Genomic DNA, 23,247 nt, shown 5'->3' on the forward strand with positions numbered 1-23,247 from the left:
CGCCGGCCCGGCCGGGGGGCTTGGGGGGCCACCGGGCTCCCCTCGCTGCCCCATGTGGAGCTGGGGGGTGAGAGGCGGTGGGTGCTCGTTCCCCCGGCGCTGCCGACGGCCCCGGAGAACTTGCTGGTAGCGGAAGGTCCCATGAGAGCTGCCCCGGGATGGCTGGACGGCGCGTCCCGCGACGAGCGCGCCCCACCTCACCCAGGAGAAGCCGATTCAATTCAGGGACTGTCCTCACGGCGTGGTCCCCCCCCCTGCCTCGCCGTGGGGGGATGCTGGGCACAAGCTGTGAGGCCGGGCTGCGCCCCGAGGCTTTGGAGGACATGAGCCCGCTCCTTACCTCAGGGCCATCCCCGGCACTGTCCCCCCGGGGCTGGGGGACGCTCTGCCATGACGGGACCCGGACTGTGCCGCCTCCACCGCCGCGGGCCCGTGAGTAGTTCGTCCGTCGCGGCCAGAGCTCCCCCGGCCTGACCGGGAGCGACGAGTGTGTCCGTGCTGGGGCTGGAGGTGGGGGGGGGGGGAGTACTGGCCAAATCCCCCCCCCGCGACCATGCTGGGAGCTCGGGGACAGACTGACGGAGGGGACGGTGGGGTCTGAGCAGCGGGCGCGGGGTGAGGGGACAGCGGTTGGGTCCGTGCCAGGGGGACCGGGGAAATCGCGACGCTCCTCGCCCCAGAGCAAGCACTGACCCCCCTCCCGGCCCGAACCCCCCAGTTTTGGGAGGGGGGCAGGGCCTGTCCCAGACTGAGCCCCTGGGCCCTGCCCCAGCCATCAGGGATGCCCGGGGGATCCCCCGGGGGGGGGGGGGGGGTAAGGGGGGCAGGCAGGGACCCCGGCAGCTTTGCCCTCGGGCAGCCACTTGCCTCAGTTTTTTTATTTTTTTATTTTTTTTTGCCAAAGATGCCCATCCCCAGCGTGGCCGGGCCGGGCCGGGGGGCTCATGACAAAGACAAAGCGGTCTGGTTTGTCAGCTATGGGGGGGGGTGGGGTGGGGTGGGAGACCCAAGGGAGACGCAGTGCTGTGGTGACATCCCCCCATGGGGCACCCCCTGCCACCACCGCACCCCGTCCCCTGCCATCTGCTCGATGCGGGCAAACACCCCCCAGGCCCGGACAAACCGCCCCCCCCCCCCCGGTCCATGCCCTGACCCCTCTGCCTGGGGCTAATGTGAAGCTTCTCCCCTGCCCCCCCCCCCCGCGCCCCCTCCTCTCCTTTGCACAAGAGGCCCCGGGGTGGCTCCAGCAGCCACTGTCCCCGACCTCGCAGCCACTGTGCCTTAGCCTGAGCTGGCCGCTCCTGCCCGGGTACCCCCCTCCTCGTTCCAACCCCCCCCCCAAGGGGCTCCTCCGGAGCTGCCGTGGGGTGAGCGGTGGCCGCAGCAGCACCCAAAGCACAGCTGGGGTCCGCCAGCCCCCTCTGTATCACGTCCGATTTGTACACGGGCTCCTCGCCCTTATTTTTTTTTTTTTTTTTTTTTCTATAGTCGAAACCAAACGAGCAATAAAGTGACATTAACACGCGTGGCCTCGCGTCCTTCTCTGGGACACACACACACACACACACACACACACACGACCTGGCTGGTGTAGGGGTCGGTGCAGAGTGGGGCTGGGAGGTGACCCCGGGGGGGGGGGGTGTGTGTGTGTGCGCGGAGCTGCAGGGAGGGGAGCGAGGGGCTTCGCCGTGCGTCTGGTTTGCCTGGAGCCCCCTCGGTTTGAGGGGGGGGGGGGGGAAACGACACAGCAGCAGGTGGGACAGAGCCGCCCTCGTCCTTGCAAGCACCAATATGTCCCACTGCTGTCCCTCCCCGCTGTCCCCCCCCCCCCCACCCCAACCTCCGCAGCAACTCGCCCGCCGAGGGCGAAATGAAACAACATGCTGCACAGACAAGTGTTTAATACTAAAAATTATTAAAAACATCTTAACAAAATAGCCCAAATGCGGCCGCCTCCCCAAGATGCAGGCTTCCCGGGGGGGGGGGGGGGTCGGGGCAGCTGCATGGCACCGATGGCCCCAGGCACGGGGCGCTTAAGCTGGGGAGCCCCCGCTCCACTTGCCACGGTGGCCAGCATGACCCATTGTCCCCCCGGCATCTGTTGGGACCGCAGATCCCTGTGAGCTGGTGGTAGCCCAGGAAGGGCCTTGTGAAGCAGCCCTGGGGCAACTCCGTTAGAGAAACAAACATTTAAATACACCTGGTGTGGAGGAGAAGGCAAAGTCTCTGTGCAGCTTCCAGCCCAGCGGCTGTGAGCACCAAACTGGGACGTGGGTGCCGCGGCCCTGGGTGGCCCTCAGCCACGGGGATGGCTCCATGTGCCCTTCAGCAGGCGTGGGTACCCCAAAGTCTCTGTCGCAGCAGCACAGACCCTTCTTCACCAGCAGCCGCCCCGCAGGGTGTCCCGAGGCGGGGGGGGCGTTGGTCCGGCACAGGTTGGCGAGCACAGCCCCTGCCCATCGCCGTCGCTGTGCCGTGCAGCCCCGCCGCAGCTGGGTGCTGCCAGGGCTCCCAGCCCGGTGTCGGTCCTGGCCGGGTGGCCAGCACAGGGGTAACACTGGGCTTCCTGACGCAGACACCGGGTCCGAGCCACCCACGCGGGAAAGGAAAACGCTGGGCTCCGTCCTACTGCTTCCTCCGCCACCTTTGACGCTTCCCTCCCACGGCTGCGGTGCCCCAGTGGGGAGCGGGAATGGCCCTGGGATCACTCCCACCCCCTGCTCCTGGGACTGGGACTTGACAGAGCTCGAGGGGCTCCAGTTCGAGGGTTAATGCTCCCTCTTAAGCTTCTGTATCTGATGTGTAACGGGGATGGGACGCTTGGTGATGGGACGATGTGGGGTGGGGGGCTTAGCACTGGCTCCCGGTGTGGGATGACCCAGTGACGAGGCAGCGGGGTCCCTTCATGGCTCCCTCCATGGTGAAGGAGCAACTCTAGGGGGGAAGACCCTCCCAGCTGGGCAAGTGGTGGGAGCCGGGTGCTGCCCTGGCTCTCTCCAGCCTTGCTTGAACCCACAGCCACGGGCAGAAGCCAGACCCCGCATGTAAGAGGAGCCCGTGGCGATATGAAGACGTGGGACAGCCAGTCCTGGGGTCCTCGGGGACTTGGAGGATTTTGTTAACCCCATGCTGAGTCTTAGGTCGGAAACAAAATGTGTCTAAAGGTAGCGGGGTGGGAGTAAGGGGATTGGGGGAGGAGGGAAGGGGCAGGTAATGGCTGGGGTGGGCAGGGGAGCAGAAAAGAAAGCAGCTGTGGGGGGAACTGGGGGTGTTCAAAGCCTCCCCCCCAGCCAAGCAGGCAGGGCACACACCTGAAACCTAACCTATAGTGAAATCTGAAATGAAACTCGACAAGCAAACCCCGCACCCGGGAGAGGACAAGCGCCTTGGCAAGCAGCATCCCCTGCGTGGGGTGGGGAAGGGGCTGGAGGCCTGGAGCTGCCCGGGCCACGCAGAACCAACAGGCTGGGGCAGGAAGGAACCTGCCCTCGAAGTCCACGGCCTCTCTGAGGGGCACGAGTCAGACTAAGCAATCCCAAAGTCTGCGCTGAGGTGTGCCCGGTCTCTGCCCTCCAAACCCGAAGAGCCACCGACTCGTGACTCGAGCTCTCTGCAACCAAGCAAACCAAGCAAAAGGCTGGCCATCCGGCACGGGCTCGCTCACCCAAAGCTTCCCTGGCCAGCGGGGCTCGCCAGCTCCGCTCCGGCACTGCCCAAAAGCTGGTGGGGACCCTCGACGGCCCAGCCTCCGTGTGAACCATCCACAGCAATGACCTTCCCGGCTGGTCTGCCCTCAGGATGGGGGGGCCCTTCGCAGCACGGCCATTCTGGGGTGGGTTGAAGACGTGGCGTTTATTGTTCGTGGTGGGCTGGCAGGCGGTGGCGGCGTGTGGTGAGGGCTGCCGCTGAAGCCCATCTCCCACCGTAACAGGCTGCGTGACTCGCTCAGGGGCCGTCGGCCCCCCTCGACCCCCTCAGCCCTCCTGGGCCCACTTGAGGAAGGTGGGGATGTCCCGCACCGGCACGTTGCGGGTCAACGCTTTGACTCGTAGGTTCCGGTCATCCGTCAGCAAAACCACTTCCCTGAGCAAACGGATGGGATCATCTGTAACGAGAGAGAGAGAGAGAGGGGAGTGAAGCTCAGACCTCCCTGCTCTGCCTCCGGCTCTTGCACCCATCCCAAACCATGCTGTCCCCATGCCGTGTCCCCCCCACCCTCCTCGGGTGCTGTGCTCCGGGCATGGCAGGGCTTGGACACCCCGGCAGCGCTCCCAGCTCCCTGCTCCCTGCCAAGGCTTCCTGGCACGGCTCGGAGACAACACTTCATCTCGAAGGCTGCCTTCTCCCCCCACCCTGAGCTGGCTGTGGGGGTGATTTGTGATCTCTGCCCGCAGGCCCGGGGCCGGGACGGCCGGCGAGCAGCACCAGGGTCCCACGGTGCCCGCACAGGGTGGTGTGCTGTGCCGCAGGCAGGGAAGAGGAGGTCCCTCTCCCTGACCCAGGCCAGGAAGACGGCCCGCGACCCTGGCTCCAGCAGGAAGCTGGTGCTATTATTCTGGTGATCTCATTATAAGATCTAAAACCAACCCTTATTTTTTGCAAAGTTTTTTTGGAGTCGCCACTGACACCGAGGCGTTTCTGGCTGGGGCTCAGAGAAGCAGAGAGAGTTGAAGCCTGAGAAATAACCGAAGGGATCTTGCCCCCAGATGGATGAGCTGCCCCGCACGCAACGCGCCGGGCTGGGATGTGGGAGCCATGCTTACGTGTGTGTGAAGCAGGGGAAGCATATGGGGTATGTGTAAGCAGCTGGGTCCTGTGACCAGAGTACTGTTCCTATGAGCACAGGAAACACAGTGCCTCCGAGCCAGGACGGGAATGGAAAAAACAGAGTTTATAGGAGCCCAACATGGGCCCAGATTGGCTGCGCGGGGAGCGGCAGGACGAGGGGAAGGGGAGGGTGGCCAGGAACGCGGGCTATGGTCACGATGTTGGGGCTGAGGATGGTGGGGCGAGCATTCCTGCCGGCCCGTGCTGGGAGGAAGGGGAGCAGGGGCTCGTCGGGAAGGCAGGCCTGGGGCCGAAGGCTGCCGAAAGCCGGATCGGGAGGTTTTGTGCGGACACTTTAAGAAATGTGTAACAATAAACATCCTCTGCTCCGCACTGGTGACGCGCCTCCTTGTTACAAACCAGAGGCTGTCAGCTTGTCAGGCCCCATTCCCCATAATCCACATGATTTCAAAATTCAGCATCATTTGCACATAAACATTTGGTGACGGTTTCTCTGTGAATCTGACAAGTTAAGCTGCTAAGAATTCGCACTGACAAATGCGGGTTGATTTCTTGGGCAGCTGCTGATGCGATTCCCATCCCCACTGCCCTGGCAACAGCCCGGGGGCTGTCTGGTCCCAGCATGCGTGGCCAATGCCAACTGGGCTTTAGGAGGCAAAAGGGCCCCGGCCAGGAGGCACCGGGGCTTGCAGGGTGGAGGCTCTCTCTGGCCCTTCGTCACTGCTGCCAGCACCATGTAACAGCCCTGTGGACTTTTATGGTGGGCTTCTCACCAGCTGAGGCATCCCCGAAGGGCACTGAGGTGCGCATTTGGCAATGGGGTGGGAAGGGCCACAGCCTGGGGCTGACCGGAGGCAGGAGGTGGCACCTGGGTGCTGAAAGTGACAAAATGCAGGAGGGATTGGCTCCAAGGGCCGTGAAAGAGAAATGAGAAGAGTCCGTGGGATGCAACAGAGAAGGAACAATGAGGATGTGAGGGTGTTCTACCTTTGTTGGAGGGCATGAAATCCTTGGCCTTGTCATTGCAATAGTGGAGGCAGCAGGACAGAATCAGGTCGTCATTGTTTCCCTGGAAGAAAAGGGCAACGTTAACCCCGGAAGGAAAAAACCTGCAACCCCACCAACCCCAGTTTCTGCACTGCCCTCGGGATACCCTGCCACTGCTCAGTGGAGAGCAGGGCTGTTTGGAGCCGAAACACACGCAGCCCGCAGGAGCCTGCTCAGCTGCTTGCAAAGGTGGGGACAGAGCTACCCCCTGCCTAGGTCTCACAGTCCCCAGGGTCCCTGATTTCCCCCAGGAAGACAGTGGAGAAGAGCCTCCAGCCCCCGGCAGCGCTACCTCCATGTCCCGTCCTCCTGGGGCTGGGATGTCCCTTACCTGCTGGCCTGTGGTGTCTTCACTGCGGAAGGAGATGGACTCCAGCTCATTGCCTCGGCTGGTCAGAGCCCTCAAGCAGTTGTCCCGGCTCTCGAATCGTTCCTCCAGGAACTCGATGGACTTCCTGGCTCTCTCCTGCACTTGGCGGGCATAGCCTGCAGCCCGGTGCTCCATCTCCGGGCCCTTGGCCAGGCCGTCCAGCTCGTTTATCACTTCAAACAGGAAGAGGAGGTACAGTTACTATGGGACAAGGTGCTCCCGTGACCTGCTGCTGGAGCACGCAAGTTGCCAAGGCCTCGGGGCCGGGGCACTGGGAGCTGGCTCAGGAAATCTGGGTTCAGCTGCCGCAGCGTCCCTGCGCTCCTGGACTTGGCAGCGGGTCTGGAAAAGCTTTGCTGCCTTCCACCTCCGTGGGTCACCTGGCTCGGCCCCGAGAGCGCAGGCACCTCGCCCCTGCAGCATGTGGGTAACACTCCCTCAGGGCACCTCGCTTTGCTCTGCAAAGTGCTGGGACCACCACCGTGCCCCCCACCCCATGCTCCTGCCTCGCAACCGACGGCACCTCCATGTGTGCCCGAGGGTGTCAGAAATCCACAGCCTCCTGCAGCCTGCTCCTCCGCCTCCGAGCATGGCCATGGCCAGCAGCACCGTGTCTCCTGCCTGGCATCGTGCTGCCTGGTTCCGCACCTCTCAGCTCCCTGTGCTTAATTACAGACACAGAAAGCTGCTGCCCTCCTGCTGCACGTGGGAAAAGGGTCATGAGTGGGAGCAAGCAGTTCCCACTCTGGCACTGTTTCCCGCACAAATCCTGGCCCTATTTTCCCACCTGAAGCCACCGTCCCAAGCTCCCAGCAGGGGACATGCTCTCTCCAACACCTCACCCATCTGGGTTCACACATCTGTCCTGACACATGCTGCTCCAGACGAGCCCGAGCCTGGGATCAGGCAGATTCCCAGCCTGTTCTCCTTAACTGGAGCCCGTCGAGCCTTAGAGCCTCCTGTACTGCTGCCAAGGGGCCGGCAACCCCAGCTGCTCTGGCCCCCCGAGCCCAGCAGAAGCCCGAGGGACCCCAGAGGAGCTCCAGGAGGAACCCACCCTCCGGCGTCGGGGCTGCTGGAAGAGCCGCTCTGTCGCAGAGAGGGAGCACGCGTGTGCGAGCAAGATGCCGCCGCGGTGGCCAGCGGCGAAGCCAGGCACACACACACACGCCTGCGGCCAGATGTGCGCAGGAGCGTCCTCGCCTGCGATGGTGCCCGGGGCTGCGTGTGCGCGGGGCCGGGCGCGCGAGAGAGCTGGTGTGCACGTGTGCGCGAGGGAGCCTCTGCTCTGCGCACAGTGTGTGTTTTAGCCATGGCTTCATTTCTGAAGATTGTTTCCGAGCCTGGAGCCAAGTCCTGAGTTCAAGTGGGAACTATGCATTCCTTGGGGGTTCGGGGAGAGAGAGCTCGGGGTCTGAGGCCTCTCCCCAGTGCTGTGAATCACTGCCCGGGGAGCCTGCGTGATCGCTCTGTTCCATGGTGAGACTGGCACTCACTGTCTGGGTATTCAAATTAAAGCTGCATGGAGCTGCTTTGCTCTTCGCTGGCCGGCAACTCTTCTTGCTACCGACCTGATGCTGCCATTTCCACACAATGCACGGCTGGGCCCGGGGTGGGGGGAGCCGTGCAAGAACGGAACATCAAACAGGAAAAGCTGGTATTCCCTCCCGAAATCCGCCTTCCTGCTTCCAAGCTAAACAGGCTTCAAAGGGGAGGCTTGTTTGTGCTTCTGCACCAGGCCTGGCTTCTCCATGGCGGGGTCAGCCTCAAGGAGCACGGAGCAGGTTAAAGAGCAAGAGAAACAAACCCAACGCGAAGCCACACGCTTAACCCCTTGCTGCATCCCCGGGAAGAGCAGGGAGGAGTGCCCCGTGCTGGCGAGGGGGCACAGCACCAAGGCTTCTGCCCCAGAAGCCACAGGACCTCAGCTTACCCCAGGGGACGGGTTCCTCCTGCCTACACCTGAGTCTCAGCACTGATGGCTTTTCTCGGGGACGAGGGGAAATTTGACCAACACCCGGCACGGACAGGGGGTTGCTGGCTTCAGAGTGCTCCAGCAGTGGCAGGGGAGGCTGGTGGCAGGCAGTGGGAGATGAGTTACTCTGTCCCCACTGTGATGGGCAGGGAGGCAGCAGGACAGGAGAGCGCTGGAGGTGACCAGTTGCTGCCACTCCTCCTCAGGCCAGGCTCCTTTTGCAGTTTGAGGGCAGCAGCATCTCGGACAGGGATGGGACCAGGGATTTCACCTCCTATTACTGCTGACCCTGGATGGGGCTCGGATGGAGAAGCCTCACGCCAACCACAGGAGCGCACCAGGAGGCAGGGCCATGGCTCCAGGGCAGGTCCCAGCTCTCTCAGGTGTTAACATGCTCTGCAGACCCTGGGGCTGCCCGGGCTCTGCTGGTGCTGCTGGTTTTCTTCCCTTCGCTTCCACACAAAGCCAAAGCAGTGCCAAGCCACAGAGCACCTTGGCAGCTCCCGTGCTGAGCTGGGCAGGTGGCCAGCCCTGCTCCCCCCACCCAGGGGTCCCATCCCCAGCCCCAGGAATCCCTCCTGAGCCAGTCTGTTCACCTCACGGGGAAGGGCGGCAGCTGGATGTGGGCTTTGGGGCAGGCAGAGCTGTGTGCTGGACACCAGGAGATGAGACGGAAGCCCCATAACAGGCTGAAGGGCAGGCACCCCTGCGTGCTGCAGGCCAGGAGATCGAGGTGCATACACCTCGCTGCCTGGACACTGTAGATGCCCACAGGCCAGAGCTGGCCCCTGGCTTCAAAGGGCTGCAGCTGGGATGGGGACAGCCTGTGGGCTCTGCGAGACTCAGCCCTACTCCTGCTCCGGCCTCTCCTGCTGCCCTCGGGGACCCTCAGAGTGCCAGGTTGGCACCGGGATGTGCCGGGCGCCAGAGCAGCACTGGCCAGAGGAACGCTACCTCCAGCCCGGAGCGCGATCAAACAATCAGAGCAAAGGCATCTAACCAAATCCTCCCGCCACCCTGGGAGACCACCCAGCAGCACAGCCGTTATCTGCCAGGGTGAGTGTTTACCAATAACGGGAACCAGCTTGCTGTTTTACTGCAAGCTTTATAAGGATAAAAAGAAGGGCTGGGCTTGAGCAGCTCTGAGACGCTGGGACACAGGCCGGCCATTTGCTCGGGCTGCCTAAGCCCCAGCTCAGCTGGGATAAGCTATCTGCTCTGATTGTTTAACAATTCCTCCTCCTTGCTCCCTCCAAAATTCCCTCCAAATCCTATTTAACACCCGCCTGCCTCTCCCAGCCCCTGGCACCCCCAAATGCACCGGGAGGAGAGGAGTTTGCTGAGTGCCGCGGACAGAAAGCGGGCAGGAGGGCAGAAGGGTGACATGGGCTGAAGAAACGCCAGCTGTGGCTGGGATGAGACAGGGCAGAATGGATGCCAGCTCCACCTCTGCTGCCAGCCGGCCCCGGACCACACAGGCACCGCGGGCACGTGAGGCAGGGAGAGAGGAAGCCAGCATGGAGGAACAGCCCATGCTGGGCAAGAGGGGACCCCCCACCTCCCGCCGGCTCTACTCACCGATCAGGGGCACCACCAGGATGAATTTCCTGCAGTTCAGCAGGGTTATCAAGCTGCTGAGGTGGTCGATGAAGCCATTGGTGTCTGGGACCAGGAAGACAGGTCTGATCTCCAGCTCCATCTGCCTCATTTGACTCTGGTCTTTCAGCACGGCCTAGAGGAGAAGGACATATGATGAGTAAGCAGGACGTCAGCCCCACGACCTGTGGACCCTGAGAGCAGAAGATAAGGCTGGCTGGCACGCATGCCTCCCGCAGCAAGGGCATCGCGTGAAGGGGACCGGCAGGAGGCTGTGTCCATCCCACCTGCACACCTCAAACACTAGCTCTTGCAGGTCCACAGCGCACACGTGAGTGGGATGGTGAAAGCCTCCAGAAGAGCGCTCTCCAAGGAGAACAGCCCTGTCCAGGCTCTGGGGAGAACAACTGGGACCAGCCTTGAAAATGGAGGTGTTTTGGGAATTGTCCCATTTATGGGACTTGCAGTTGCCGCAATTATCTGCACCAGTACCAAGAGATCGACCCTGACACAAAACAGTGGGGAGAAAAAGGGGCTGGAGGAAGTGGGTTCTGGGACTCCTGAGGGAAACAGCACAAGGTGACAACAGCCAAAACGAACCAGTTTGGGACACACAAGTCCTGCCAACAGCATCCTAACACAGGGGCCCCAAGTAGGCAGCAGGAGGGGAGGTCTGTGGGGTGGGGATGCTTGGCTGAGTATCTCACTCACTGTCCCACTAGCTCCTGCACGTGCCTTGCCTTTTCTGACTCCATCCAGCTGGGAAACCAGGTGGGTTCCAGCCCTGGAAACCCACAGCACTGCTCTTGGCTGAGCCCTTTGCACCCGCTAGAGACCAGAGGTGCTCATGCATACATGGGAAGGGTCTGCTGGGTCTTACTAGCAACCCTGCAGGGTTGCACCTGGACCTCTGGACAATGCCAGTTGCCAAAATGGGACCCAAGAGCTCACATATTACTTTTGACGCTATCGAAGGACTTGGGCTCTTTAGTAAGTCACAGGCTTAAAAAACTCAGGATGCTATTCTCGTGCTTCCTCTGCTTAAAAATAGCTTCCCTGGACTCACTGATGTTTGTTGCCTCTAATAGGAACTGGTCACCCATGGAGCACAGCAGCACTGCTGTGGAACACATCCACCACCATGCAAACCCTTGTGAGACCAAGCTCGCATCCACAAGATGTGCCCCGGGGACAGGAGGCGACCACCAACCCCGTTCTGCCCAACGTTACAGGGAGCTCCCCCTGCCCGGGGTGAGGATCCGAACCCTCCCGCAGTCAAGCCCAAGCCTCGGAGGCACCCTGGAATGCTGAGCTGCACGGGCCAGCAGTGGCCATGGAAAAGAAGTGGTTTTTAATCCATTTCCAAGTGTTGTCATCTGGCTTTAAATCAAGGCGGCTTGATGCTGCCACCTCCCACAAGTGTCTCCAGGCAAAGCAGCAACCATAACCTCACCACGTGCTTCCCAACCACCTCCTGGCAGCATCGGTCCCGGGGACGAAGCTCCCACTGACCCCAAGGGGAGCCAGGTCCCATCTGCTGCATGGCAGCACTGACTTGGCATGACAGCGTGAGGATACGCATCCCCCATTGTGCAGAGACAGCTAAAATGGCACCAGCATCCCTGTACAGATGCTGCCACGGTCAGCCACGCGCCGGGTGCCATCCCCTGCCTGCCAACCCAGGGAGGCGTTGGCACTCCCCAGTGGCACAGGAACCCCATGTTGGCAACCCTGGCACCTCCTGACTGTGAGGATGGTGGCAGCTGGGGTTTCTCCCCAGGATTTGAGGATGTGGGAGGAGACACTCATCCCTGGGAGGCCCCAGGCCCTGCTGAGCTCCACCAAGCTCCACCTGCCATGGGGAGATGCAGAAGAGCCCCGTTGGCCAATGCAGAGACCCAGAGCAAAGCAGCACATCCCTTGTGTGGTAGCCAAAGAGGTCAATGGCCCTGAACTTGCAGGAAGAGAGGGGTGAAACCATGTGGCCTGCAACAGGTGACAACAGTCCTATGCGACCAAGGGCTGGTGGCAGGCGTGGACCCCCACCTGCGCCCTGATACGGCTCCCTGACCTCAGGATTTGTCACCATGCAGGTCACCTCAGGAGCTCAGCACGAGTGGGAAGCTCACCTACCCCTCCGACCGAGGGGCGCAGGCAGGGGTGATGGCAGGGGGGCAGTACCCTCGTGTGTGGCATTTGCCCCAGCGGCTTTCGCAGGCTGTACCCGGCCGATTCCTGGCAGCCTCGAGCGACGCTTGTGCCGGCCGTCACGTCCCATTCCGCTTGCCGGGCCGCCCGGTGAGAGAAGGACACAGGATGCGCCGGGAGTGAAAGAGCGAGGTCGGCGGGGAGCGTGCCAAGTCCCCGCGCACAGCTCCGGGCCGCTCGGGGAGCCAGAGGGAAACTCGCCTTTGCAGAGTTCAGAGGCCGGCAGCGAGATTTATTTTTGTTTGTGTGAGTAAAAGGCTGCAGAAGCCTCCGGCCAAGGGGTTTCGGGGGGGAGAGGAGTGGCCTGTGATTCATGCGGACGCTGGCTGGCCCCGCGCCAGAGATGAAAGGGAGCCCATGTGCGGGGAACCGGGGAGGCGAGCGCTGCGTTAACCCTTCTGCCGATCCGCGGGGCTCGGTCCCGTGGGGAGGAAGGAGAGCAAGGGGATGCGGATCGGGATGCTCATATCTAGAGGGTGGCTTCTGCGCCGCCACCGCTGCCAGAAATGAGCTGCCGGTCCTGCTGTGCCTCAGTTTCCCCAATGTGAGGACAGGGAGATGGTGGATTGCGTGCCCTGCCGGGAGGTGGGGTTTGGAGAAGACCCTGGGGAGGGCGGTGCGGTTAAAACAGCGGAGGTACAGCTTTGCCCTGGCCCAAGTGCTTTAGGATGGATGAATTTTAGCCTTGTCTTATTGGGGTTAAACACCCTGCACGGCTTGGTGGCAGAACAACCGTGCTGTGCTGGACGTGGCAGGGGACCTCTGAGGCTGAGGGGGGCTCCCCGCTCCCCCCCGGGGCCAGGGCAGCTCCCCTTCTCCTGCCTCCTGCACCCACACACTGCGGCTGTGAGAGCTGCTCCCACCCGCAGCCCCCTGCCCATCCTGCTGCTCCGGCCATGGGGGCTTCTCCCAGGAGCTGGACCGGAGCTGGAGGTGGCTCCCCCGGCTGCCCCAGCTGGTGGCAGCACTGAGATCAGACACTCCTGCGCACACAGTCCCAAATTCCCAGCTCATCCATCAGCTGGGATCACCTGGGGGATTCCCCGGAAGCCGCTGCCCGGCTGAGGGCTTCCAGTGTGGGCAGGGGAAGGGTCCCTCGACAGCCAGGACATCGGGTGGTACTTTCTGCAGAGTGCCAGGGGGGAGACCTGAGGGTCTCCACAAGTGCAGAATAGGAGGGGGCTCCCCATCGGCCCCCCCGAGATTCCATACATGTACCCCAGAGCTCCTCTGCCCAGGGTGCCAGGCTGGTGGCAAGGCCTGGAGCCGAATCCCAGCAGAGATGAGTGCCCTGCTGCCTTCGGGATGGGTCACACAGGGTCACACCGCTCTGCCAGGACGGATGGGCCGTCACCATCCTGCCACCACCTCTCCTGCCCCGAACCCGCTCTCCAACCGCGGGGAAACCCGGCGCCGCTGCCCCTTCCAACCCCGCGTGCTCCGCGGGGATCGGCGGCTGGATTTTCCAGGGCCGAGAACAATGCCTCTCCCGTCTCCGCTCGAGGGCTTCCTCCTCCCAAAGGTTCGTCTCCAGCGTCTTCCACGGGGAGTAAACGTGCCCCGTGCCTGGTAGCAAACCGGGGCCGCCGCCGTGGCGGAGCCGCCGTGGGTGGGTGTGCGTCTTCCGCAGCCAGCAGGCACCCGCTCCCAGGCAGGTGCGTGTCGGCGCGTGTGCACCCCCGGCATTGTTCCTGCGCGCCGAGGAGAGCGTGAATGGGACACGGCTACTATATTTAGCCACTTACTCACGCTCTACCGCCACAAAGGAGCGGCTGCATCTTAAGGGGGCGGCCGTTCCGTGGGCTCAGAAGGGACAGGAGAGCGGGCTATTTTGGGAAGACATGTCATAATTGGCCGCCCCGGTTAAGCTGCTTCTGTAATGCTGAGCAAAACAATAGCAGCATCCAGAGGAAGAGCCTGTTATGTTTCAGGTGGGATGTTTTCAACCGGTCAGGAAACTCGACCGCTCCCAGCGCACAGCGGCGGCACAAAGGACAGGGGACGCTGAACAGCATGGACCAAGGGCCTGGCCAAGCAGCGGGGGCGGCTGGGAGCGCCCGGCAGGACCTGGCGCTGGCTGGGGACACGGCCCTGCCCTGGGAGAACGCTGCCTGCCCTGGCAGAGCCACTGCCACCTCCTCTTGTCCACCTGCCCGCCCGGCCTCGCGCCCCTCCAAATATATGGGCATCACCCAGGTACGCGCCTGGTTTTTCACCTCACCCCGACCCATCGCTGCCGCCACCAGCCTGCGACATGGCTCCGTCCCAGCCTGGGTAAGTGGCAAGGGCAGAGGCAGGCTGGCAGCAGAGCCAGGGAGCAGCAGCCAACCCATAACCCATGGCCAGGCAGCCAAGGGCTGCCCACGGACACAAAAGACTATGACCTAATCCATCCATCCCACCTCAGAGTGACAGTTTTGGGGTCCAAGCTCACGGAGAGGAACGGAGCTGAGCTCTCCTGTTCCCTCTGCAGCTGGTGCTGGCCGAGGGCCACCCTTGTTTGCTGTTTACCCTGTCTGGACCTGTACTCCCCCAGCAGCTTGAGCCACCCTCTCAGGGCAGGGAGGAGAGAAGTGAAGGAGAGCAGTGAAGCCCAAATCCCCCTTGAGGTATAAATGTGACCCCAGTGCTGGCTGTGGTTGGGAGCTGCAGTGAGGATGTTGATGCAGGGCAGGTACGCAGCAGCAGTGAGCGTGGGAGAAGCATCGGGTGGATGATCTCCATCAGCAGCAGAGCGGGGCCGCAAGCGATGGGGAGCACAGCAAAGGCAGGGAAAGTGCAAGAAAACCTGCTGAGGAGAAGGCAGTGAATTTAGCTGCCAGAAGCACAACTCTGCAAGTCCCAGCTGAGGCCATGACACCGCGCTCCCCTTGGGCACAGAAAGAAAAAGGATGGCCAAGAGATGAAGGCTTTGCCCCGCACACTGGATCCCTGCACACAGTGTCACAGACTCCATGGGAGACAGCCACAGCCCCCTGGGCTCTCTGAACCCAAGTCCCCACCACCCTGGCACAGCCACATGGCCGTGCGTGGGGAGCTGAGGCCCTCAGCTGTGCTTAGAGAAGAGCCACATCCGCTGGACTCGGATAAATACATGGAGCTGTGGCTTATCCCCAGGATAATGAAAGGGGGACTCAGAGAGCAGCTGACGCGTGAACTCCCAAGGTGAGCAGTGAACAAGAAAAATGGGCTGTAACAGGGAAGGCAGAAGATCCCCAGGTCCCAGGAAACACAAAATCTCTTGAGAAGATCAGAAAGGTCAAGGACCTCAGGCCAAGAGAGGGAAAGTGGAGGGGGTGGATGCTGAGCTGGCTCTGACCCATGCTCCCCAGGCAGCACTTTCCACCCGAGCTCCTCTGGCTCCAGCCACATGGTCAATACCAGGGCAGGGAGAAGACCGGGGCCTGCACACATGTTCTGCTCCAGGCTGTTCCCAGCCAGCTACAGGCTGGATGACTTTACCGAAGCCCCAAGGACTTCTCCTCCACCCCGCGCCTTCAGACTCCAACTGCACCTCAGCTCTTCAGCTGTGCAGCCCCTGAAGCTGCCCACACCCTCATTTTGACCTCTCTCTGCCTGCGAGCATCAGCCCCAGCACGGCTGGGGAGGAAGGGAGGAGCGCGCCGGGGGGAGAAAGCCCCTGACAACATCAAGCAGCCCCCACTCTCCCCGCAGAATGGGCAGCGGCCATCCCGGGGGGCCCTGCTGCAGCTGGGCTAGTCGCCGGGGCCGGGATCTGCCGCACGCTGCCCTCCCCGAACATGTGCAGTTCCTGTTTGCTGTGTCTGTACAAGGCAGTGGGAAGTGGGGAATTTACTTACACCTCCCGCTTAACAACCCTGGGAGGCTGGAAGGCTTCAGGCCGCTTTAATTTACAGCCCATCTCTCCAATCTCTCACTCGTTCGCTGCTGCTTTCTTCCTCCTTGTATTAATGTGACCCAGGTACCTGCCAACAATAATGGACTCGCTCGCGGGGGCGGCCCCTCCCTCCCGGCGCAACTTCTACCTTCGCCTTGATATGAATTGCTCCGAATTCAAATGAAAAAAAAAAAAAAAAAGAAAGAAAAAAAGAAAAAAAGAAAAAAGGCGAAATCTGAAAGGTTGGGGTGGGTTTGGAAAAGCGAAGCGCAGTGGTTCTGGGCCCGGCGCCAGTAGCCGGAGGGTACACATGTGCACGCTCTCCCAGTAGGGCCTTCAGCAGCCCTGTTTTACAACCACCTCGGCACACACTGCAGAGTTCACGCATATGGCCAGACAGATGTGTCTGGCTTACGTTCAAGGCTGGAAAATGAAGAATTATGGAAGTGAAGGGCCCTGGGCATTAGAGAGGGCGGAGGTGAGGGGGAGGGGAGCCAGGGAGAATTTTTCCTCTGCTGAGAAATCCTCATCTGGGCTGCGAGGCTGGAGGAAGAGGGGTTGCGAGTGGCGAGGCAGCCAACAGCCATGCATGTGAGATTGCTCTTAAAGCAACAGCGTGCACCGCCAGGCGCCTGCTCCCAGTCCAACCAGTTTACTTCACCAGCTCCCAGTGGGAAACATGCTCGGATCAGGCCAGGGCCAGGCCAGGATCACCTGTATCCCATCTGTTTGTCCCCATAACGATGGCAACGCTCTGCAAGCAGCGCTCTGGCTGCAGCAGCCGTTCGCAGGCTATTTTTCCTGTCGTTGGCTCCCACATGAACTCTGCTGTTCACGTCCCACCCTCTCCCCTGTCTGCCTGTGCCCTGCTGCACAGAAAAGCTGATTTCTTGCTGAGCCTCACTGCCATGGAGCCCCTGTCCCGGGCCGGGGGACAGCTCGCTGCCTTACAGCCACCGGTTAAAGCACTCCCCTCTAAGGGCTCCTGGGTTGCTGGCAGCTCCGTGGAGAAGCTGTGTCTGGCTTCATGAGGGTCCCAGGAGTCCTCAAAACATTCATCTCGGGGCCCGGGAGAGCAGATCTTACCCTGCGTGGGCAACAGCAACACTGATTTGGCCCTTCCAACCAAAAGCAAAGTTAAGCTTGCTGCTGGGTTTCACAGAGGCAGCGCAGGGCACCTACACCCAGGGAGCTCGAGGTGCTACGGGACATCCCAAGAGGCCACTGGTCCCGATGCATGGCAGCGAAATGGCTGCGCACCATTGGGACAGTGAGGCAGGATCAGCCCATGTACAGAAGCAAAGCAGCTCCTCAGCCAGCTCGGGCGCTGCAGCCCCACAGACCGTCCTACCTGAATCTTGTCTTGACGACGCTGCTGCTCAGCTACTTTCCTGGCCAGGGCTTGCTTCTTGGCTCTGAGCTCCTTGATGTCCATCTCTCCTCCGCTGCCTTCAGCCTCAGAATCATCTTCAAACGCCTCAATCCTCACATCATCCTCCTTCTTCCAGGAAATGCAGAAAGTGAAAGAAAAAGGAGAGAAGTCATTGTAAGGGATGCTGGTGGCAGGGACCATGCTTATTCTGCTCTCCCCCTTCAAGCAGACAAATCCCTGCCAGGTACAGTCCATCACCGCTTGCTGATGGACAACTGACTATTTCTAAACATCCAAAAGAAACAAGCAAAATAAATAAATAGTAAACATCCAGGAGACGACAAGGTGAGACAGGAGGCAGTGGGGCAGGGAAGGGGCAGCCCTGCCTAAAGCTCTGTTCTAAAATCAAACCCTCTTCCTCATCTTGGAAAAACTCTTCCCACAGCCTTGGGTGAGTCACGGATGTTTTATAGGCTTCAGTTGTGTAAACCCATGGTATTTCCCTGTCTCTCTGCTTTGCCTGGCTGTTAAGGCTGCACATCCCTTGGAGCAAATGCTACTTCTCCCCACCTGCCCGCACCGGGGCTGTACAATGCTGCTCTAACGCCGCTGCCTCATCCGAGGCCAGGCACACAACCTGATCATCTTGACAGGAAACTCGGATCCATGAACCAAAGAGCCTGTTCTCCTCCATTTTCATCTCTGAGTAGGCCAGAGAGATTTCTGCACCCACCCCAAAACTTCCAGCTGGCCTGAAACAGATGTTTGAGGAGATGCTCAATCTTGTTTTTAAAGCTCCACATGATGGAGAATTCACTGCGCCTCGAGGTCAGTCATTTCAATGGATAATTACTTCCTCTGTTAACATTTGCATCCTACTGCTAGTCTGCCTTTGCCATGCTTCTGCTGGCCAGGAACCTTGTCTTTGCTGAACTGAAGGGTCCCTGGTTCTCCAACCTCCTGCCCACACAGGCACTTCTGGACCACGTTGCATCTTCACCCTTTCCTAGAGACCCTTCCCTTGCTCTCTCCACCAGGAGGTCTGCAGACCTGAACTGGAGACCCCAGAATGAGCCATGCTGTTCCTACCCCAGCTGAAGGCCACACTCAAATCTCTGGGACACAAGAGGGCAGGAGGTGGTAGCTGGTGTCCAACTGGGGATCAGCCACAACCCAGTTTCCAACCCCCAGCTTTGCTGCTCCCCTCAGTGTCTCCCTGCCCAAAGGGGAGACCACCAGTCCCTGTTCCTCAACATGTGTTCCACCAGCAGCTGCCTGCACACATGTGCTGCCCAGAAGCCCAGCTCTGCCACTGCTGCTGACAGCCCCCCTGTCTCACCCAGACCCTCTTGTTCCCCAGTGCAGTGACCACAGACCATCCCAAGCCCTCCCATTACCGACCTCCCCCTTCTCTGCACAAAAGCCCAGGGTTGTGATGGGGCTGGGACAAGTTCCCAGGTGGCACTCGGGCAGAAAGACCTGCTCTGAGCCCCCAGAGGGCTGGGCGGGATGTATCCTGCACAAGAGGATGCCCTGGAGGGATAAGAGCATCACTAGACTCCCTGCCCTGTGCAGGCTGCCATGGCATGTGTCAGCAGGAGGGACTCGGGCAGGAGCTTGCAGTCTTCATTTAGAACAACCCCAGCACTGCAGAGCCGTGTACTCAATCATGTCACCCGGACCGCACACCCGCCTGGCCACAGAACCACGTACTCTTCTCTCCTTGTGACTTTTTAGCCATGGGAAGGAGGAAGACGGAGCCCTCAGGCTCACTTCCCTCTGCTGGGACAGCCTGGACCACAGGGGATGGGGGGGGTATGCTGCCAGAGGGTCAACCTCGGGGAAAAGCATGTGTCAGATGCAGATCTGCTGCAGTGGGTCAGGATCCGCTTGCCCAGGCTGGCAGTGGTCACACTGGTGAGCTGGAAGCTCTCTTGCGATCAGAGCCCAAGGAGGAAGCTCCAGGGTTGCGCAACGAGCTCACACAGAGGTTCCCACAGCCGAGCAGAGACTGTGGGGATGGGGCAGGAGGGAGTTATCCTCCATAACATGTTTGTTCATAGCAGAAATCGGAGGGACCGACTCAAAAAAAGTAGTGCTCTGGAGAACAGGACTGTCCCTGTCATGACGCTGGGTAGAACCTGAAGATCCCCCCATATCATATGCTTTTGGTGGTGTCAGTTTGAAAACCTCCTGCACCTTCTCCAGAAGAGAACAAGGGTCCAGGTCTCCCACCTTATGGAGACGTCTCTTGCTGCCTGGGGTTTTGCTCTGAGCCCCTGTGCAAAAAAATCACCTAAAATCTGTCCCCTGCTCAGCCAGAGCCGGCTGCTGGGACAAGGAGGGTGCAGATCACGTTCTTGCTACAGGCTCCTCCAGCTGTCAGCTCCCTGGGGCACATGGGGACATGTGCCACGGGCCACTCAGCGCTGGCAGAGGCGGGGTGCTGTCCCCTGCATGGGGGATACCCTCTCTGGCTCTGCAGTGCCTGGCCCCGGTGCAGGGAGGGGACCTGGAGAGAGCCTGGGCAGTGCCGGGCCACCCAGCTCCCCGCTCCCGACGCCTCTGCCCCTCTCTCCTGTTTCCTTGGCCTTTCCAACTGCAAGATTAAACAGAAGAAAAGAGTCAACCTGCAGAGCGGCTGGCAGGGCCCTTAAACACACACATGGAGCCTGGAGTGAAGCAAGGCCTACAGGAACAAGCAAGGGCAGAAAAACAAGAGTTGAATTCCTTAATCACATCAGGATGTGAGAGGCAGGGGAGGGACGGGGCGCCAATGTCAGCTCTTCCTGTACGTGTGCTGGAGGCTGGAGCTCAGGCCTCCGCCGCAACGAGCTCCACGGCTATAAACTTGATCCTGAAGCTGAACCCTGACACCCCCTCGCCCACCTCCTCTCCCGGGGCCGTGGCGCTGCACGTTATTAAAGCTCCCCCCCCCCCAGCCCTGCTTCGGGTATGAAAAAGCAGCATCTGGAACTCATAGCAGCGCATGAGATAGAGGCAGGCGGGCTGGACTGGCAGGAAAGGGCATGAGCGAAGTACACTCGGGGGAGACAAGGGCTGTGCACCATTTGCCCCCCCACTTCTGCCTCCCCCCATAAAACGCACATGCAGCTACGCTGGCTATAAATAGCGGGAGCTGCAGGGCAGGCAGAGGCTGGGCCCCACAGGGGTGATTCTTCCTTCATCGAGGCGCGCTCTTCCCGCACGGTACCTGATCTTCCAGTTGTTTTCCCTCTTGGCTTCCCATTTCCTTTCCCATGGCGTCTGGGACGGGTGCCACTGACACATATTTTCCACCCTTGAATGCCAGCAAAGGCTCTTCTTGTCCACAAAGGGCTTCCAGGAAATACTTCAGAACTGTGACCCTCTTGCAGTCGGCTGCAATAACCTACGGGGTGAGGACGAGGGGGTTGGGGAGAGGGAAAGGAAAACAAAGTCAGTGCAAAGGGGAGGCTGGGGGGGCAACAGCCAGGGGGAAATGTCCGGGGCTAGAAGGCCCCACAGGACTGCAGAGCACCACAGGGATGTGCGGGGTGCCCCTCTTCTTCTCAACAGGGATGGAAGGGGTTTGTTCGTGCCTCATAGCCCGCTCTCCCCAGGGAAAAGGAGGCAGGCGAAGTCAGCACGCCCAGCACCAATCCACGGCCTGTCCTGTCCCCTCTGCACACCCCTGGGCTGTGGGGCTGCCAGGGGTCAGCCAGCCCCCTGCCCAGCCCCACTGAATGGGGGCAAGTCCTGCTGAAGGGGGAGAGATAATGATGTGGCCTGTCCTTACTGTTTCTTCTCAGCTCCATCACCAAATTATTCCCCCCGAAAGCAGGGGATGGATGCAGGTGTGAGAGCAGGCGGGTAGGGGCTTTTGAGACAAGCCAAGCCCCTCCTCATCTCCAGCCCGACCACATCCCACGGGCCCATCTCATGGACCAACTGGGGAGCCCTGTCAGGAAGGCTGGGATGGATCTGGCTTGAAGGAAACTCAATAGCTTGGCTAATTATCCAATTTATGAGGCTCTCAAATGGAGTTTCCAGAGCCCGGGAGCCCACTGCCTCTGCAGCCCTGTCCCGCATGGCACAGCCTTTGCCTGTACCTCCACCATGACCGGTGTCAGCTCAGACCTTGTCCCCTCGCACCGGGGCTCTGCACCTGCAGCGTTCTCCCCTGGTGCTTCCCGCTGACCGGCGTCACCCCCCAGGAGCAGCAGATTTATAGGGAGAAAGTCAAGCAAATTGGGGCTAGAAGTGCTACACGCTACGGAGACAAAGACCACATTGATGCTTGAGTTCCTCCTGCCCTCCCAAACCACCTTGGTTTTGTTCTGCTCCTACAGAGCTTCAGGAACCCCATCCCACAAGGGTTCCCTCTGGCTCCCCAGACCGGGATCCCGAAGCCGGGGAGAGGGGGCCAGACCCCACGAAGGTGACTCAACCAGGGACCTCGGAGCCGGGGACGCTGCCTGCTCAGTCCCTGCACACTCACACCGTGCCATACCAACGCCGCAAGCCCCGGCTCTGCGGCGACCGGCTCCTCACCGTGCCGTGCCGGTGGTGGTGCGTGGCCTGGACGGGGCCGTGCCGTGGCGAGGGGAGGGCTGGCAGCGGCCCGCGACCCCGCTGCACCAGGCTGCCGTGAGAGGAAACTTCTGCTCTTCCACAACGCTGCCAGTTTCCTCTCTGCGGGCTAATTTTAACCACCGTGTCGCTGTAGTGCGTGTCAAAAAACCTGACCCTCTTCTGACCTCCAACCTCCCACCCCGGCTACTGCCTGAGCGAGGCACCCTCATGCACCAGTAGCCGGGGCCACCTCCCTTTGAAGCTGCCCCCCCCTGCCACCCCGCATCCCCCTGTACCTGCAGCGACAGGCGGAGGGGAAGGAGAAGCTCCTTCCTCCCTTCGGGAGGCAGTCGCTGCTGCAGAGAGATGGTGTGAGCAGGGTGACGGCAAGAATGTAATATTACAGGGAGCAAGGGACCTGTAACCGCTGATTCTGCTCCTAAAAAACGTGTCCTATGGGACAGAGGTGACCAAAAGACAAGGTGACACAGGCTCAGCAGCCCCGGGAGCTGGTTGGGCTGCTGGGACATCCAGACATCCTCTTTCTTGGGACAGCCCTTTGCTGCTTGGGACATCCAGCCAGGAGCAATCCCAGCAAGTGTCACTGCAGGAACATTTCCGCCCTCCTGGCTCTCCTTTAGGAACGAATCTGCACAGGGAAAAGTCAGAAGGAAAGGGAACAAGAGCAAAGCGGGAATGGCTGTCATGGGAAACATCCCCCCGAGCGCTCCGGCTGCAGTGGCCTTGGGGGAAGTGGTGGAAACCTCACCGCCTGCTTCATCCCCAGCTCAACGGGCAAACGCTGCGGAGACCCAGCCTGACTCACACGGGGTGACTTCAGCCCAGGGATTTTCCATGGCCAGTATCTGCAGTTTCCTTTTGCCCAGGCTGCTGGGCAAGGGAGGCACCCACCACCATGTCCCTGTGGCAGCGCTGGGGGTTGAGTCCCGCTGGAGCAGCCACGTGCTGCGTGATGCCAGGATGCGGCCAACAGCAGCAGCATCAGGGAAGGGGACACAGGAGATGTCAGGGCACCCCATCCTGACACCTGAAATCCCAGGGATTTCTCAAGACACCTCTCAAAATAAAAGCCATCGCATCTAAGTTTACAACCCACGAGGTTTTCTTTTCATATATGCCTGAAGGGCTGGGCGCTGACACAGCTGCAGCGCAGCCACCTCTGCACAGCAAAACTTAAAATCTCACTGTCAGAACCTCCCGGGTTGGGAATGATCAACCATATTGCAGAAGAGGTCCCTTCACCCACGGCTGGGGCTAGGGACAAGGGCAGGTGGGTTCGCTCCTTCCTCCCCTGAAGAAGAAACAAGTAGGAAACACCAGATTTCCTGCCAAGGCAGCACAGCCTGATGCTTAAATTCAGCTCATCTGTTGGGGAGAAAAGAGCCCAACCGGAGGCCCATGACATAATGCCACAGCAACTCGTCTCATGAACACATTTTTCCAGCCCACATGAATGA

General features: G+C 60.7%; 1 protein-coding gene across 1 annotated transcript in view; it reads right to left on the minus strand.

Annotated features, from left to right (window-relative positions):
- Nucleotides 1–3,974: 3,974 nt before the first annotated feature.
- SMG6 (SMG6 nonsense mediated mRNA decay factor) overlaps nt 3,975–23,247 on the minus strand; it is a 111,676-nt gene continuing 92,403 nt past the window's right edge. The window contains exons 14-19 of the mRNA XM_074160435.1: nt 20,430–20,606; nt 17,195–17,341; nt 9,759–9,912; nt 6,167–6,378; nt 5,776–5,857; nt 3,975–4,105 (exon numbers count right to left, since the gene is read on the minus strand). Coding sequence (XP_074016536.1) covers nt 3,975–4,105; nt 5,776–5,857; nt 6,167–6,378; nt 9,759–9,912; nt 17,195–17,341; nt 20,430–20,606 — 903 coding nt within the window. The remainder of the gene's footprint in view (nt 4,106–5,775; nt 5,858–6,166; nt 6,379–9,758; nt 9,913–17,194; nt 17,342–20,429; nt 20,607–23,247) is intronic.

Source organism: Numenius arquata, chromosome 18 (assembly GCF_964106895.1).
Source record: "Numenius arquata chromosome 18, bNumArq3.hap1.1, whole genome shotgun sequence".
NCBI lineage: Eukaryota > Metazoa > Chordata > Aves > Charadriiformes > Scolopacidae > Numenius > Numenius arquata.